The 12,355-nt window shown below is 52.2% G+C and overlaps 2 protein-coding genes across 2 annotated transcripts; one reads left to right on the top strand and one right to left on the bottom strand.

The window, feature by feature from the left end:
* The first annotated feature begins 263 nt into the window (after positions 1-263).
* On the top strand, positions 264-4,441 carry LOC104412849 (bestrophin-4-like). The gene is given in 10 exon segments (XM_010023675.1): positions 264-415; positions 705-799; positions 1,445-1,678; positions 1,994-2,148; positions 2,237-2,314; positions 2,626-2,778; positions 3,059-3,139; positions 3,558-3,602; positions 3,605-3,714; positions 3,988-4,441. Coding segments are annotated over 10 exon segments (1,557 nt in total).
* A 3,467-nt stretch (positions 4,442-7,908) lies between these two features.
* On the bottom strand, positions 7,909-11,986 carry RPS8 (ribosomal protein S8; the record flags this gene model as incomplete). Its single annotated transcript, XM_010023674.1, has 5 exons — positions 7,909-8,072; positions 8,773-8,902; positions 9,809-9,984; positions 11,359-11,458; positions 11,837-11,986. Coding segments are annotated over 5 exons (666 nt in total), but the record flags the coding sequence as incomplete, so codon positions are not given.
* Positions 11,987-12,355: the final 369 nt, after the last annotated feature.

Below are 12,355 nucleotides of genomic sequence, written 5' to 3'. Positions count from 1 at the left end.
CAATCCATCATGGGGAGGGCTCAGCTGTGTGGGCTGGGGTATTTAGGGGAAGAGGCACTGGCAGTGGGTGCAAGCAGCCAGTAACTGGTGTGGGAAGGGCAGGGTGTCTGTATGGGAGATCCTGCTGACGGGACATAGAGTTTGGAGTGGGAACAAGTGCATGTGCCCAGGTCCTGCAGCCTGGACAGTGTTGGGGACCCCAGTTCTCCTCAGTTTAGCCAGCAGCCAGTGAGAGAAGGTGCAAGGTGCAGGGCTGAGCCACAATGACCATCTCCTACACGTTGAAAGTTGCCAACTCTCATTTTGGAGGTTTCTCCAAGCTGCTCTTCCGCTGGAAGGGCAGCATCTACAAGCTGCTGTACAAGGAGTTCATCGTCTTCGTGGTGCTGTACGCCATGCTCAGCCTCGTCTACCGGTGAGCAGGGTTGGGGTGTCACTGTCACTCGTGTCCCTCCATGCTAACACACTGGGATGTGCAGAGATGCCCCATTGGTCATGGACTGGGGTCCCTGCAGGATGGGGAGAAGCCCAAGAGATGTCCCCAAGGAGGGTGGGAGTGGGCAGGGGAGGGCAAGGAGAATGGGAATCAGGCAATGGCTTTTTGTGAGGTCCAAGGCAGCGCCTCAGCCTCACACTTGCCCCTGACCCCACTGCATGTCCCTGACCCTGTTCCATGTCCCTGACCCACTGTGATTCTGCTGCAGGTGGCTGCTGACTGAGGAGCAGAAGCGGCTCTATACCAAAGTGGCTCAATACTGCAACCGCTCCACAGACCTCATCCCCATGTCGTTTGTCCTAGGTATGGGTCCCTCCCCTGAACCCAGGAGTCAGGCTTCCCTGCTCCCGCCCTGGTGCTGGTGGCTTAAGGATACCCCTACTGCCCATTCTTGACCCCATGTCAAAACATCCCTTGGACACCATCAGATGAAGGATGTTGGAGCCTAGCACCCCAGGGATGGTACTTGGCTCCAAGACCCACCGACCACAGCTCCCTGGCCCTGGGATGCCAGTGGGAGGCTGTGATTTCCCCTGACATGCCCTGCACCCTCCTCCCCCTGCCCAGGAAAGAGGCACCTTGTCTACAAGACATAGAACCATAGAATGGTTTGGGTTAGAAAGGACCTTAAGATCATTTAGTTCCAATCCCCCTGCCATGGGCAGGGACACAGAACACTAGACCGTGTTGCCCAAAGCTGTGTCCAACCTGGCCTTGAACACTGCTCTGGCCTTGAACCTGTACCCAGGACAGGGAAAAGCCAGGGACATCCCCACCTCCATCCATGGGAAGGGCAGCCCAATGGGAAGCATGACGTCCACTTTACATGGCCACAAATAAATCTATCAATCACTCCTGGAAACGTGGCAGCTCTTCTGGCACGGGCTCATTCTCACCTCATCCCATTGCCTGGCCACTCTGTGCCCCACATGCTGTCTGTCAGTGCAGGTTTTTATGTGACCCTGATCGTGAACCGGTGGTGGGCCCAGTACACCAGCATCCCCCTGCCCGACCAGCTCATGTGCGTCATCTCCAGCAACGTCCATGGCAAGGACGAGAGGGGCAGGATCCTGCGGCGCACCCTCATCCGCTACGCCAACCTGTCAGCGGTGCTCATCCTGCGCTCCGTCAGCACCAGGGTGCTCAAGCGCTTCCCCACCATGGACCATGTGGTGGAAGCGGGTGAGGATCTAAATCCTAGGGGTGATGGCTTGTAATGTGGGGTGAGAGTATGGGGCCACAGACATGTCCCTGACACCAGGAGGGTGTGCTGGGGATCCTTACAAGTATCTCTGTCCCAGATTGTTCCCCACACAGGGTGGCATCCTTGCATGGATGTTCACCCCCAAAGAGCGCCACATTCCCTTTGCTCAAAGCCTGTCTCCTGGGGCTATAGTTTCACTGAGAAAAGCCTGTGTTCCCACTGGTGACAGTCCCCAAAAGGGCTCTCCCCCATTGACATGGCAGCTGTGGCACTGAGCCTCTGCCCCGCTGCAGGTTTCATGACACAGGATGAGCACAAGAAGTTCGAGAGCCTCCACTCTGACTTCAACAAGTACTGGATCCCCTGCGTGTGGTTCACCAACCTGGCGGCCCAGGCCAGGCAGGACAGCCGCATCCGGGATGACGTGGCCCTTTGCCTGCTCATGGATGTGAGTTGGCACCAGGGGTGCACAGGGACCGGGTTCTGGGGAGGCTCACACAAAGCCCTCGTCACCCTTCCTTGTTCTCTCTACCCAGGAGCTGAATCTCTACCGGGCCAAGTGCAGCATGTTGTTCCATTACGACTGGATCAGCATCCCCCTGGTGTACACACAGGTGAGTACTCATACATCCCATGGGCACCAGGAGCTCAGACCCCAGCACCTTCCACCCCACAATGGCAGAGGAGCCCAAGAGCCTCCTCCCTCCACTCTGATGGGGAGCATTTTATTTCTCCATTGAGTTGGGTGGCACAGCCACTGGATCACAGCCCTGAGGGATGTGCAGGAGCCCAGGCAGCGGGGTTTCGCTTTAAGCCTACATGACAGCATCAGTGACTGGCTGAGCCTCTCTCATCCTTGCTGCTCTTGTGCCGAGCATCCCCCCTGGCTGCTACCCTCACCATGGCTGATCCTCACTCCCTGCAGGTGGTCACCATTGCTGTCTACTCCTTCTTTGCCTTCTGCCTCATTGGGCGGCAGTTCCTGGAGCCGCTGGAGCCAGGGCAGGAGGGGGACCTGGACATGTACATCCCCCTCTCCACCCTCCTCCAGTTCTTCTTCTATGCTGGCTGGCTGAAGGTGAGACATGGCCAGGCAGCTGGGCTTTGCTTTATGGGCTCGGTGTGGTCCTGAGCACCCTCTAGGCTGCAGGGTTGGCTGGCCCAGGGCATGGCACCGGCCATGTCACTGCTGGCTGCCCCTGGGGTCACATCCTCTGTCCCAGACATAACACCAGGGCACCACAGAGCTCCAAATCTGCACGTTTCATGTGCCCCATTGGTGGACCAAGGGATGGAGATCCCCATGGGAAGGTGTCCCTGTGCCTGCTCCTGTCTCACCTGACCCCTTCCCTCCCCAGGTTGCAGAGCAGATCATTAACCCCTTTGGAGAAGATGATGATGACTTTGAGACCAACAAGCTGATAGACAGGAACTTGCAGGTGGGTCGTGCCCCAGGCTTTGTTGTGTGTGGCTGCTACAATCAGGGCACAGGGACCTCCCAATCCACAGGGACAGCTGGTGGCCACACAGGTCCTTGTCCAGAATAGATCACCATGCAATGAAGCAGGGCTGCACCTTGTCCCTTTATTCCTGTCCCTCCTCCCCCTGGCTGAGTCAGCACTCCACAGAGAGACACTAAGCAGGCTGGCATTGCTGCTCAGCCCCTCACTTCTGAAAACAGCAGTCAGAAGAGGAAAACCCCAAATGCAGCCAGAAGATGAGCCTGGAGCCTCTCTGGCCCCTTGCAGAGCCCAGCCCTACCCCTCCCAGGTTGGCACCAGGAGCAGCATCTGCATCCCATAGTCCTACTCATGTCCTTGCAAAGCCGCCCCTGTCCCCTGCCTTTGCCATGCCCAGGTGTCCCTGCTCTCCGTGGATGACATGTACCAGAACCTGCCCCCCGCTGTGAAAAGGACAAATACTGGAACGAGTCCACAGCTCAGCCCCCCTACACCACAGCCACAGCCGCTGAGACCTTGAAGCCCTCCTTCCTGGGCTCCACCTTCGACATGCGGTAAGTGAATGGCACAGCCCTGGGGATGGAGGAGAAGAAGAGAGAGTGTTTCAGGGTGGCAACAGCGCAGGCAGGCTTGTTCCCCCTGGGCCCTATTATAGTGAGCAAACAGCAAATCCCCCCTGGGAGAGCATGTGGGCTGCACTGAGTGATGATGAGCCGCTGGGGCAGGGATGTGGCCTTTTGGAGCTGCTCCCTGCATTGGGATGAAGGTGGTGAGTGGTGCTGCAGAGGATGGCAGCCTGTCCCCATCACCCCACTGTGCTCCTGCAGGATGTGTGAGGACATGGAGCAGAGCCAGCCCATGGAGGCCTCGCTGGCCATGCCGCGCATCCAGACTCCTCTGCTGAGCCGCTTCTTCACTGCCGCCTCCCCTGCCATCAGCGTCAAACACTGCAGCCGGGGCCACCGAGGTCACCCCCCCCTGCGGCGGCCCCATGCGGATGGTGGCTTCCCCTCCCCTCACCCCAACCGCTCTGAGGACCCCGAGTCAGTGGCCTGCATCGAAGAGGAGATGGAGGGTGAGGAGAACCGGGGAAGCGAGCACACCATGGCTGGTGGTCACCCAGAGGGGAACAAGCCATTGGAAGCCTTTGAAATACAGAGGAAGGTGCTGCCACTGATCCAGGTGAAGGCACCGTCCAACGACAGCATTGGGGCTGACCAACAAGAGGCCTGGGAGTCCCAAGGCTGCCTTAAAAGCACCCCTTTTCCTGAGGCAGAATAGCTGCCCCTACCCCAAGGTGCTCCCCAGACACCCCTTATCCAGAAGCAAGACATTGCCAAGTCTTTTGCCACCCAGCCCCAAGCCAAGATGTGTCCCCAGGTTGATGGGAAGGTCACAGTGCATTTGGGACTGGGCAGACAGCCTTCAACACTTGCTGTTAGACTCAAAACTGCAGGATTCAGCCCATCTGATGCTGATGTGATGATGATGCTGACTTGCTGGCCAGGCTCACTCCTTGCTCCCATGGCAGGAGAAGGGGACAACCCACACCCCAAGCAAGGGATGGGATGAGGGCAATTAGTCTTGCAGAAAACCAACACCATGATGGAGATGTCCCCTCAATACCAATAAAATTATTGCCAACCTCAGCTTTGAGGATCTTCTTGTTGGTACAAGTCAGTGAGTCAGCAGGGACATCACATCCAAAAAGTGAGTGAATTGGGTTTTATCGAGGTGTGCGCACATTCTTTTGGGGCAAAGAGCACAGCTCCAAGGGCTGACAGCAATGATGGTTGTGGGGTATTAGACCAAGTGATACTACTGTCAGGAAAAAAAACAAACCAGAAAGATGCTTTCAGCCCCTGTAGGAGGATTCCTGCACTCAGATACATGTGTTTCCCCTGAGAATATTAGCAGAGCTGTTAAAGAATTCCCTTTCCTGCAAACCCTCCTTTCCCAAAGCCACTTTTCCTCTAAAGCTCCAATTCTCCCACAGCAAACCAGCCTCAGTCCTCCTCTGCTACCCTCCAGGCTACTGCTGGACTAGTTAAAGGGTAACCACAAGGTCATTTTCTGGGTCAGACCATGTCCTGTGAAAATACCCCTGAGTTAACACTGCATGGAACTGAGAGAGCCACACAGCAGCAAGGAGCAGCACTCAGGATGATGAATGACCTCACTTGGGTTATGCTGCTGGTTGCTCATTGTATAATTCAGCCCTCACAGGTATCTTGCAGCAGGAGGTAAGGTCCTCAGATCAGGCTTTGGCACCTCATAAACCCAGTCAGACTAAAGCTGTGCTTAACCCTAGCCCATCTCTTTCTAGCTCAGGGCATGGCAGGTCTGCCTCCTCTCAGAGGGGTAAATCCCTGTGTACATACACAGAGCTATGCCAAGGCCATACCAGAAGGCATACCTCCTGTGGTCAAGCCACAGGAGGCCCCACAGCCTGTGCCACCGTGGGGGCCATTTGCCACTGCCCATTCCTGTGTCACACCTACAGCATGGCTGGAGCAGGCGATAGGTGCTGCTTTCATTCCCACGACCTCCTGCCCTTGGCAGCTGTGTTTTTCAGAGCAGTAACTTCATAAGCAGCATGCACTGATGAATTAGCCATAATCCTGCTCATCAGGAAACACGTTTACAGCTCCTGCTCTGACACTGAGTTGGCACTTGCTCTGTAAGCATCGGTTTCTCCATCTCTACTAAGTCCTGCAGAAACACCCTGAATCCTGTTTGCATTCCACAGAGAGGAGAGAAGAAACTCACTCAGAGGAAGCAGCCGTGATGCACCCCCCTTAAGCGCCCTTTATCGCTTTTGCCCCGCCTCTCTGGAAAGCAGGCGTTGCTGGAGAGCAGGGAAAGTTTACCCCAGATCGCTATGGAGAAGGAATGTGCTTGTGCAAACTTCCCACCCAGCCCAGGTCTCACTGCCAGGACTCCAGAGGCACAGCTGGGCATGGCTCTGCTGTCAGTGCCCACACCAGCACAGACCAAAGCCACAACACATGCCCACCATGGCATAACCATGCTGCTGTGGCTGCCCAGGTAACAAGTAATGGTTTCTGGTGCGTGTCTCCATCTTCAGCGCAGACCCACCTCAGCTCCCTTCCAGCAAGGCAGGTTGAACCCCAGCTGCTAGGCTCAGTCCACTAGCACCTCCTGCTGCCACACACAGCAGCTGGGGCAAGAAATCCTGGGAAAAACTTAGCAAAAATACAAAGCACATTTGTGGGGTAGACAGTTTGCATTTTAAGGTACTGGAGATATGTGTCTCACCATGGCTCTGCTTGGGGCAGAGTGCTGGGTGCTGCACTGGGGTCACAACAACCCCATGCAATGCTACAGTCCTGGGGAAGAGTGGCATTGGTCAGCAGGACCAGGGAAGTGATCATCCCCAGGTACTCAGCACTGGTGAGGTTGCACTCAGTGTTCACACCTGCACCCCTCACAGTGAGACATTGAGTTGCTGGAGCAGGTCCAGAGAAGGGTAGCAAAGCTGGTGAAGGGTCTGGAGCACAAGTCTCATGAGAAATGGCTGAGGGAACTGGTGGGGTTTAGTCTGGAGAAGGCTCAAGGGGGGAACCATATCGCTCTCTACAGATACCTGAAATAAGGAATGGAGAGGTTTTACACTGGGTATTAGGAAAAGTTTCCCCACCAAAAGGGTGGTCAAGCACTGGAACAGCCTGCCCAGGGAAGTGGTGGAATCACTGTCCCTGAAAGTGTTCAAAAACCATGTAGATGAGGCCCTTAGTGTTAGGTTTACTGGTGGACTTGGCAGTGCTGGGGTAATCATTGGACTTGATCTTAAGTTTTTTCTAACTGAGTTGATTCTGTGCCTTCAGAGCTACAGTGAAGCTGGAGCTGCAGGCACCTGCCTTGCACCAGAGCATTCCTACAGATAATTAAGGCTTTTGTAATACACAAGAGTGTGAAGCGTGCAACACGTGCACTGGCAGGTGTAAGATGTGCAAGTCTGGCCCTTCCCTGCAGCCCCAGAATCAGCCCTCGGATAGGCTCACAACTTCACGCCAATACCTGCGCAAATCATTTAGCAATTAGATGCAAAGCTCCATTGTGCCAGCTTTCTTTAAAGACAGCAACTCCAAGGAATGACACCACAGTCACAAAAACATCCAGAAAAGCTCTTCTTCATCACTGCTTTTCAATCCCAGCACAAGTGACAGGTCAGAAAGCTGGAGGTTGTACCCAGCTTTCGAAAGGGACAGACCATGGCGAGAGCCTGGCCCTTCTGCTAGAAGGAGTTTCTCTTGCACTGGAATGAGACCAAGGAGGCCAGGGAAAGGCCAGTTGGTCACTGAGCAGTGCAGTGTGGTTAAAAGACAGGCAGCAGGGCTTGTTCCCCCACTGACCCCACTCCAAAACCCCCAAGCATGGCATGTACCCACCTAACACACAACAGGAAAAGAGGGGTACATGTGCCCAGCCAGAGCCTAGCAGCACCCCATGGACATTTACACTTTTCCCCCGCTTGCAGGTTTCCAGTAACAGAAATCCTCTACTCAGCTGAGTCTGACAACTCTTCCACACCCACTTGGTCCATGAAGTCACTGTCCTAGAAACCAGGGAGGTGTTTCATTCAAGAGTGTGCAGGGTCAGAGCTCGCCTGAAGACACACAGGCGCTCAGGGATTCCAGGGGAGATCCTTCTTCCTTTCCATTTTACAGGCAGGAGGAGCTATACAAGCGCCCTCCACCCTGCACACACAAATGAGCACACAACCCTTTACTGTAGTTGACTCTTGGTTTTATTCGTTCTCTCAGCCGAATAGTCGTTATTCATTTGCCTTTTCTGGCCTTGATCTTCCTCAAGTAGAACTCCAATTCCTTGCCCTCCAACACATAGCCGTCGGCTCGGCCACACTGTCCAGGTCTGGAGGCAATGCAGGCTGCAAGGAGAAGACATCAGTTAATACATCACCACCCCAGCAGATACATAATAAGCTGCAGGAAGCACTGCATGTGGTCTCTCTGCAGAAGCAGAAACCAGCAAGATACCAGTAACATACACCAGTTCCTGTGCTGGCTTCAGTACCTCCTCCTAAGGTACCAACTGCGCTCTTGAACCTGCTCTGCTGGGCAGTCCCTAGTGAAGTCCTCTTCAGATCTCCAAACTGTCATCGCTCAAGTTCAGTAGCAGAACTGGACAAAGGTCTCATCACCAGAAGACTTCAGAACACTGAACTATTCTCCAGAACTTGAAACTGGTCAAAGCTGTTCTGAGATTGCAGGACATCTTTCTGACAGTGCAGCCCATGGGTCTTTTTACTTGTTTTACAAGCCTCAAGCCCCATTATTTTTCTCAAAGGCCAACCACGAATAACCAGCTCCAGAAGCCTGGCTGGGAATGTAGCCATTCAAGCTCCAGAAAGAGATTTCCCCCTCCTGCCACAAGTGAGGTGTCTCCAGAGGAGATAAAAGAACAAGTTACATTTAAGATCAAGAAGAAACTCCTGCAGATAGAGACCATCCTGCTGTTAGCTTTATCACAGGAAGCAGAACTTCAAATGATCCAAAGACCAGGAATAAGACCTGCTCTGGCACCCTGACTCCCTTATCCCCATCCACATTTAGCTGCCAGGGGCTCACCAAGCAGTTTTCCTTGCTGGAACTGCTCCTCAAGAATACTTGCAATCTTGGCATTCTTCTTTCGCTCATCATATTTTTTCTGGATCTTCTTTGAACGCTTCTTGTTCAAGATTTCCTCCTCTTCAGGAGTCTAAAAACAAAACCATAAGCAAAGAAAAGGTTAAGCAAATGGCCAACTACTGCTAATGCAGGTGGTCCCCACTAATGCAAAGATGACCCTTCTATTCTCAGCCTGTACTGTTTCCCACGACATACTTGGCAGAGGCACAAATACCTCAACCTCACAGAACCAGGTGCCGTGTTTCACTTTTGAGGCTAAGAAATGCGATGTTGCTCATTAGAGTCACTGCTGACAAGACACAGCGCCCTAGGGACTTTATGAAATCTTAGACTAAATGAAATTGAAAAGGTTTCCTTGATGAATTAATCTTCCTCCAAAAAAAGTTAATGTTTTTTTCCTCTCCAGACATAATGGGAACACTTGGGTGTGGTGCGAGTCTGGGCAGACAGGTTATGAGCTCTCCCCATGCTGCTGAACTACTCTGCTTTAAATGCAAGGAGACAGCCCTAAATTGAGTGCTACACATGGAGGTTTGAGTAACTTCTAGAAGTCTGGGATTTGGATCTTCAACAAATTACAGTGAGTCTGGACAGTTTAAAGCCACTTAAAATCATGCGGAAGTTCAGTTAGCAATCCACAAACTTTCTCAGCACAAGGACCTGACCTGCAAAGTCTTCCTCAGCATCAAAAAGTGTCATCGCTCTCCCTTCAGTAGCAGAACTGGACAAAGGTATCATCATTAGAAGACCAAAGAGATCAACAAGCAGGTCCATGTACACAAACAGGTGCAATGGTTTAGAGAGCTCCATGGTACTGGATACTCCATGAACTCAGAACATAGCCCAGATAACCAACGCTGTCACTAATGGGTACCCAACCCTCACCTGTCAGGCACTGCCTGCTCACCACAGCTAACTGCCTCTACCTGGGCAGACTCCAGTCTGCAAGAAGGCCAAATGACAATCCCAGACGTACCAGTTTGGCACCCTTCTTGCGTCCGAGGGGCAAGGCATAGTGGGCTTCATACCACTGCCGGTATGGGGTGCTGTCAACCAGCACGATGCAGTTCTTCACCAGGGTCTTTGTCCGCACCAGTTCATTGTTGGAAGCATTGTAGACGACATCGATGATTCTGGTTTTGCGAGTGCAGCCTTTCAAAAGAAGAGTATGAATTCAAACCTACAGGGATCAGACAACTGAGAATACAGTCCACACCATCTCACACTCACCCCCCCAACAAACATCCTCCAGATTCCCTGGCACTGCATTGAATTTAACTAAGAATAATGCATCTATTTTTCATCAGTTCAACTTCCTGTTGTTGCTAGGACAAGAGCCTACACCTGGAAACCCATTCACCTCAGATGAAACACTGGCATCTGTGGCCTTGCTGAAGCTCATCTCAAATAAAGCTAAGCAATGCTAAAAAATAAATGCCTTGGTTGGAAGATGCCTCAGCAGAGGCCAACTAACACTGCACACAGGGTTCAACACCGTATGTCCTTACTAGAATTCCTGAATTAAGCCATGTTGAATGGAACTGCTCTGCCACACATACTAGTAACTATTCTTATAGGATGAGAGTTCGGGTAAATTGAGAGGGGAAATTGGTGTTTTCACTCTTAAGAACCACCTAAAGCACTCATTCTTAGCTACCAGACCTGAATGTTTAGAAGTTGCCTGTCTGGGAGACACAGTCCTGCACACGTGCAAAAGCCAGGCACAAGATGGGTTTTCTCCTCTTCACTCATGTACCTCACCTTTGTTCTGCAAGGAACACTTGGTCTCTTTGCTTCTGCTGTACTGCCTATGAATAACAGCACTTTTCAAAGTATAGTCAATGCTCTGTGCTGACCAAGCAGAAAACATGTCCTTTCACCCTCACACCATGCTGGCCACTGAGAACACCTTCCATACTGCTGGTGTGATCATCATACTGAGTAACACTGATCAGGCCAGGCTCAAGTTATAGTTTCAGTCTGAACATTCACCTTGCTCAAGGCAAATACAACAAAAGTCCCCTCTCACTTCTGCATTTCCCACTTTTGCTTAGCAAAGCAGGAATATGAAGTAAACTGCATGTGCTGATGTAACATTGTCCCAGAGGAATGCCTTCTCAGAAAAAGTCCTCGACACCTTTCTCTGTTCTACAGGATCACCTACCTTTTAGTAAGTGCTTATCAATAAACAAAAAAAAGTTGCACTTAAGAAGAACTACCTGTATTTAGGTGTTTCGTCCCTCCGGCCAGTAAAAAGGTAATGCAAGCATGCCACTCGGTGTAACTATGACACTCCTATCACAGTGAACTTAGCAGACATCCAAGTCTCCTAAGGCCACATAAGGTCAAAGTTATCATCACTATGCATGCTGCTTCAGACCCAGCACTGCAAGCTCCACGATCTTCAAACACAGCCTAAAAATCCACGCTTACATCACTGTTCTTCTGCTCTAGAGTAGTACCAGAAACCAGCACAGCTGTGAACATCTTTTCCTTTCCAGCACATCAGGCTTATGACATACTTACATTCCGATCCCCAGGAGAAGTTGCCAACATCCAACCGAAGGGCACGGTACTTCTTATTTCCACCACGAACTCTCACCGTATGAATCCGGCGTGGACCAATCTACGGTGGGGAACAAACACCAGGGTGGTGTTGGTGCTGGAACGCTGCACAACTCACGCAGGAGCCCAGCCAACTTCTAACCTCAAAGGCAATGTGGTCAGTGTAACTATGACAAACCCCAGCACTGGCAGATACAGTAAATGACCAAAACGGTCTGTTGCATCTACCTAAGGTGAAAGTTTCATCACTCCAATTGCCTCTTAGTGCAAAAATGCATTACTGCTTTTCACTAGCATAGGGGAAAATAGCACCTCTTAAAGGAGTGACAGACATTTAACCAGTCACGAAACACAGTGTATATTTAAGCCTCTAACAGCCCACAACCAGCAACCAGAGTTTGAAAACTTAACTACTGACCTCCCTCCCCAAACCACCCACCTTCGTGTTGGCAGGCGGTCGCCCCAACTCATACTTCCTCTTCTTATGGTAGGGCTTCCTCTTGCCCCCGGTCTTGCGACGCTTATGCCAGTTGTCCCTGGAGATACCTGAATGGAGAGGATTATGGTCAGAGGATGGCGAGGAGCCCACCTGGCCATGGCAGGGCACGGTTCTGAGTCCTCAGCTCTCCAAGGTTGGTATCCGCACAGTGCACTCGGCCTTATGCAGCAGTTAGAGAAGCTTCATCATTGATACTCAGATCCGTCTGTACCTCGTCCCTCCCAGCAAGGTTGTACAAAGCAGACTGGCTCCACCATGTCTGATGGGTGTCTCCTTTGGAAAGCAGCCTCCAAACCTACCTCATCTGCTGGGCACCCTATGGGAAGCATCACATCCCAAGCTGCCAGGCCCACTATAGCAGGCACCCTATGCTATCCACTAGGTCTGGCACTCCTCTATGGGAAGCAACCTCCCCACCCCACCGGTACACTGAACCCGTTCAAGAAACAGCCCATCTAA

Source organism: Nestor notabilis, unplaced genomic scaffold, assembly GCF_000696875.1.
Source record: "Nestor notabilis isolate BGI_N333 unplaced genomic scaffold, ASM69687v1 scaffold19561, whole genome shotgun sequence".
Taxonomy (NCBI): Eukaryota; Metazoa; Chordata; class Aves; order Psittaciformes; family Psittacidae; genus Nestor; species Nestor notabilis.
Note: the sequence above shows the minus strand (reverse complement) of the source record. Positions and strands in the feature narration are given on the sequence as shown.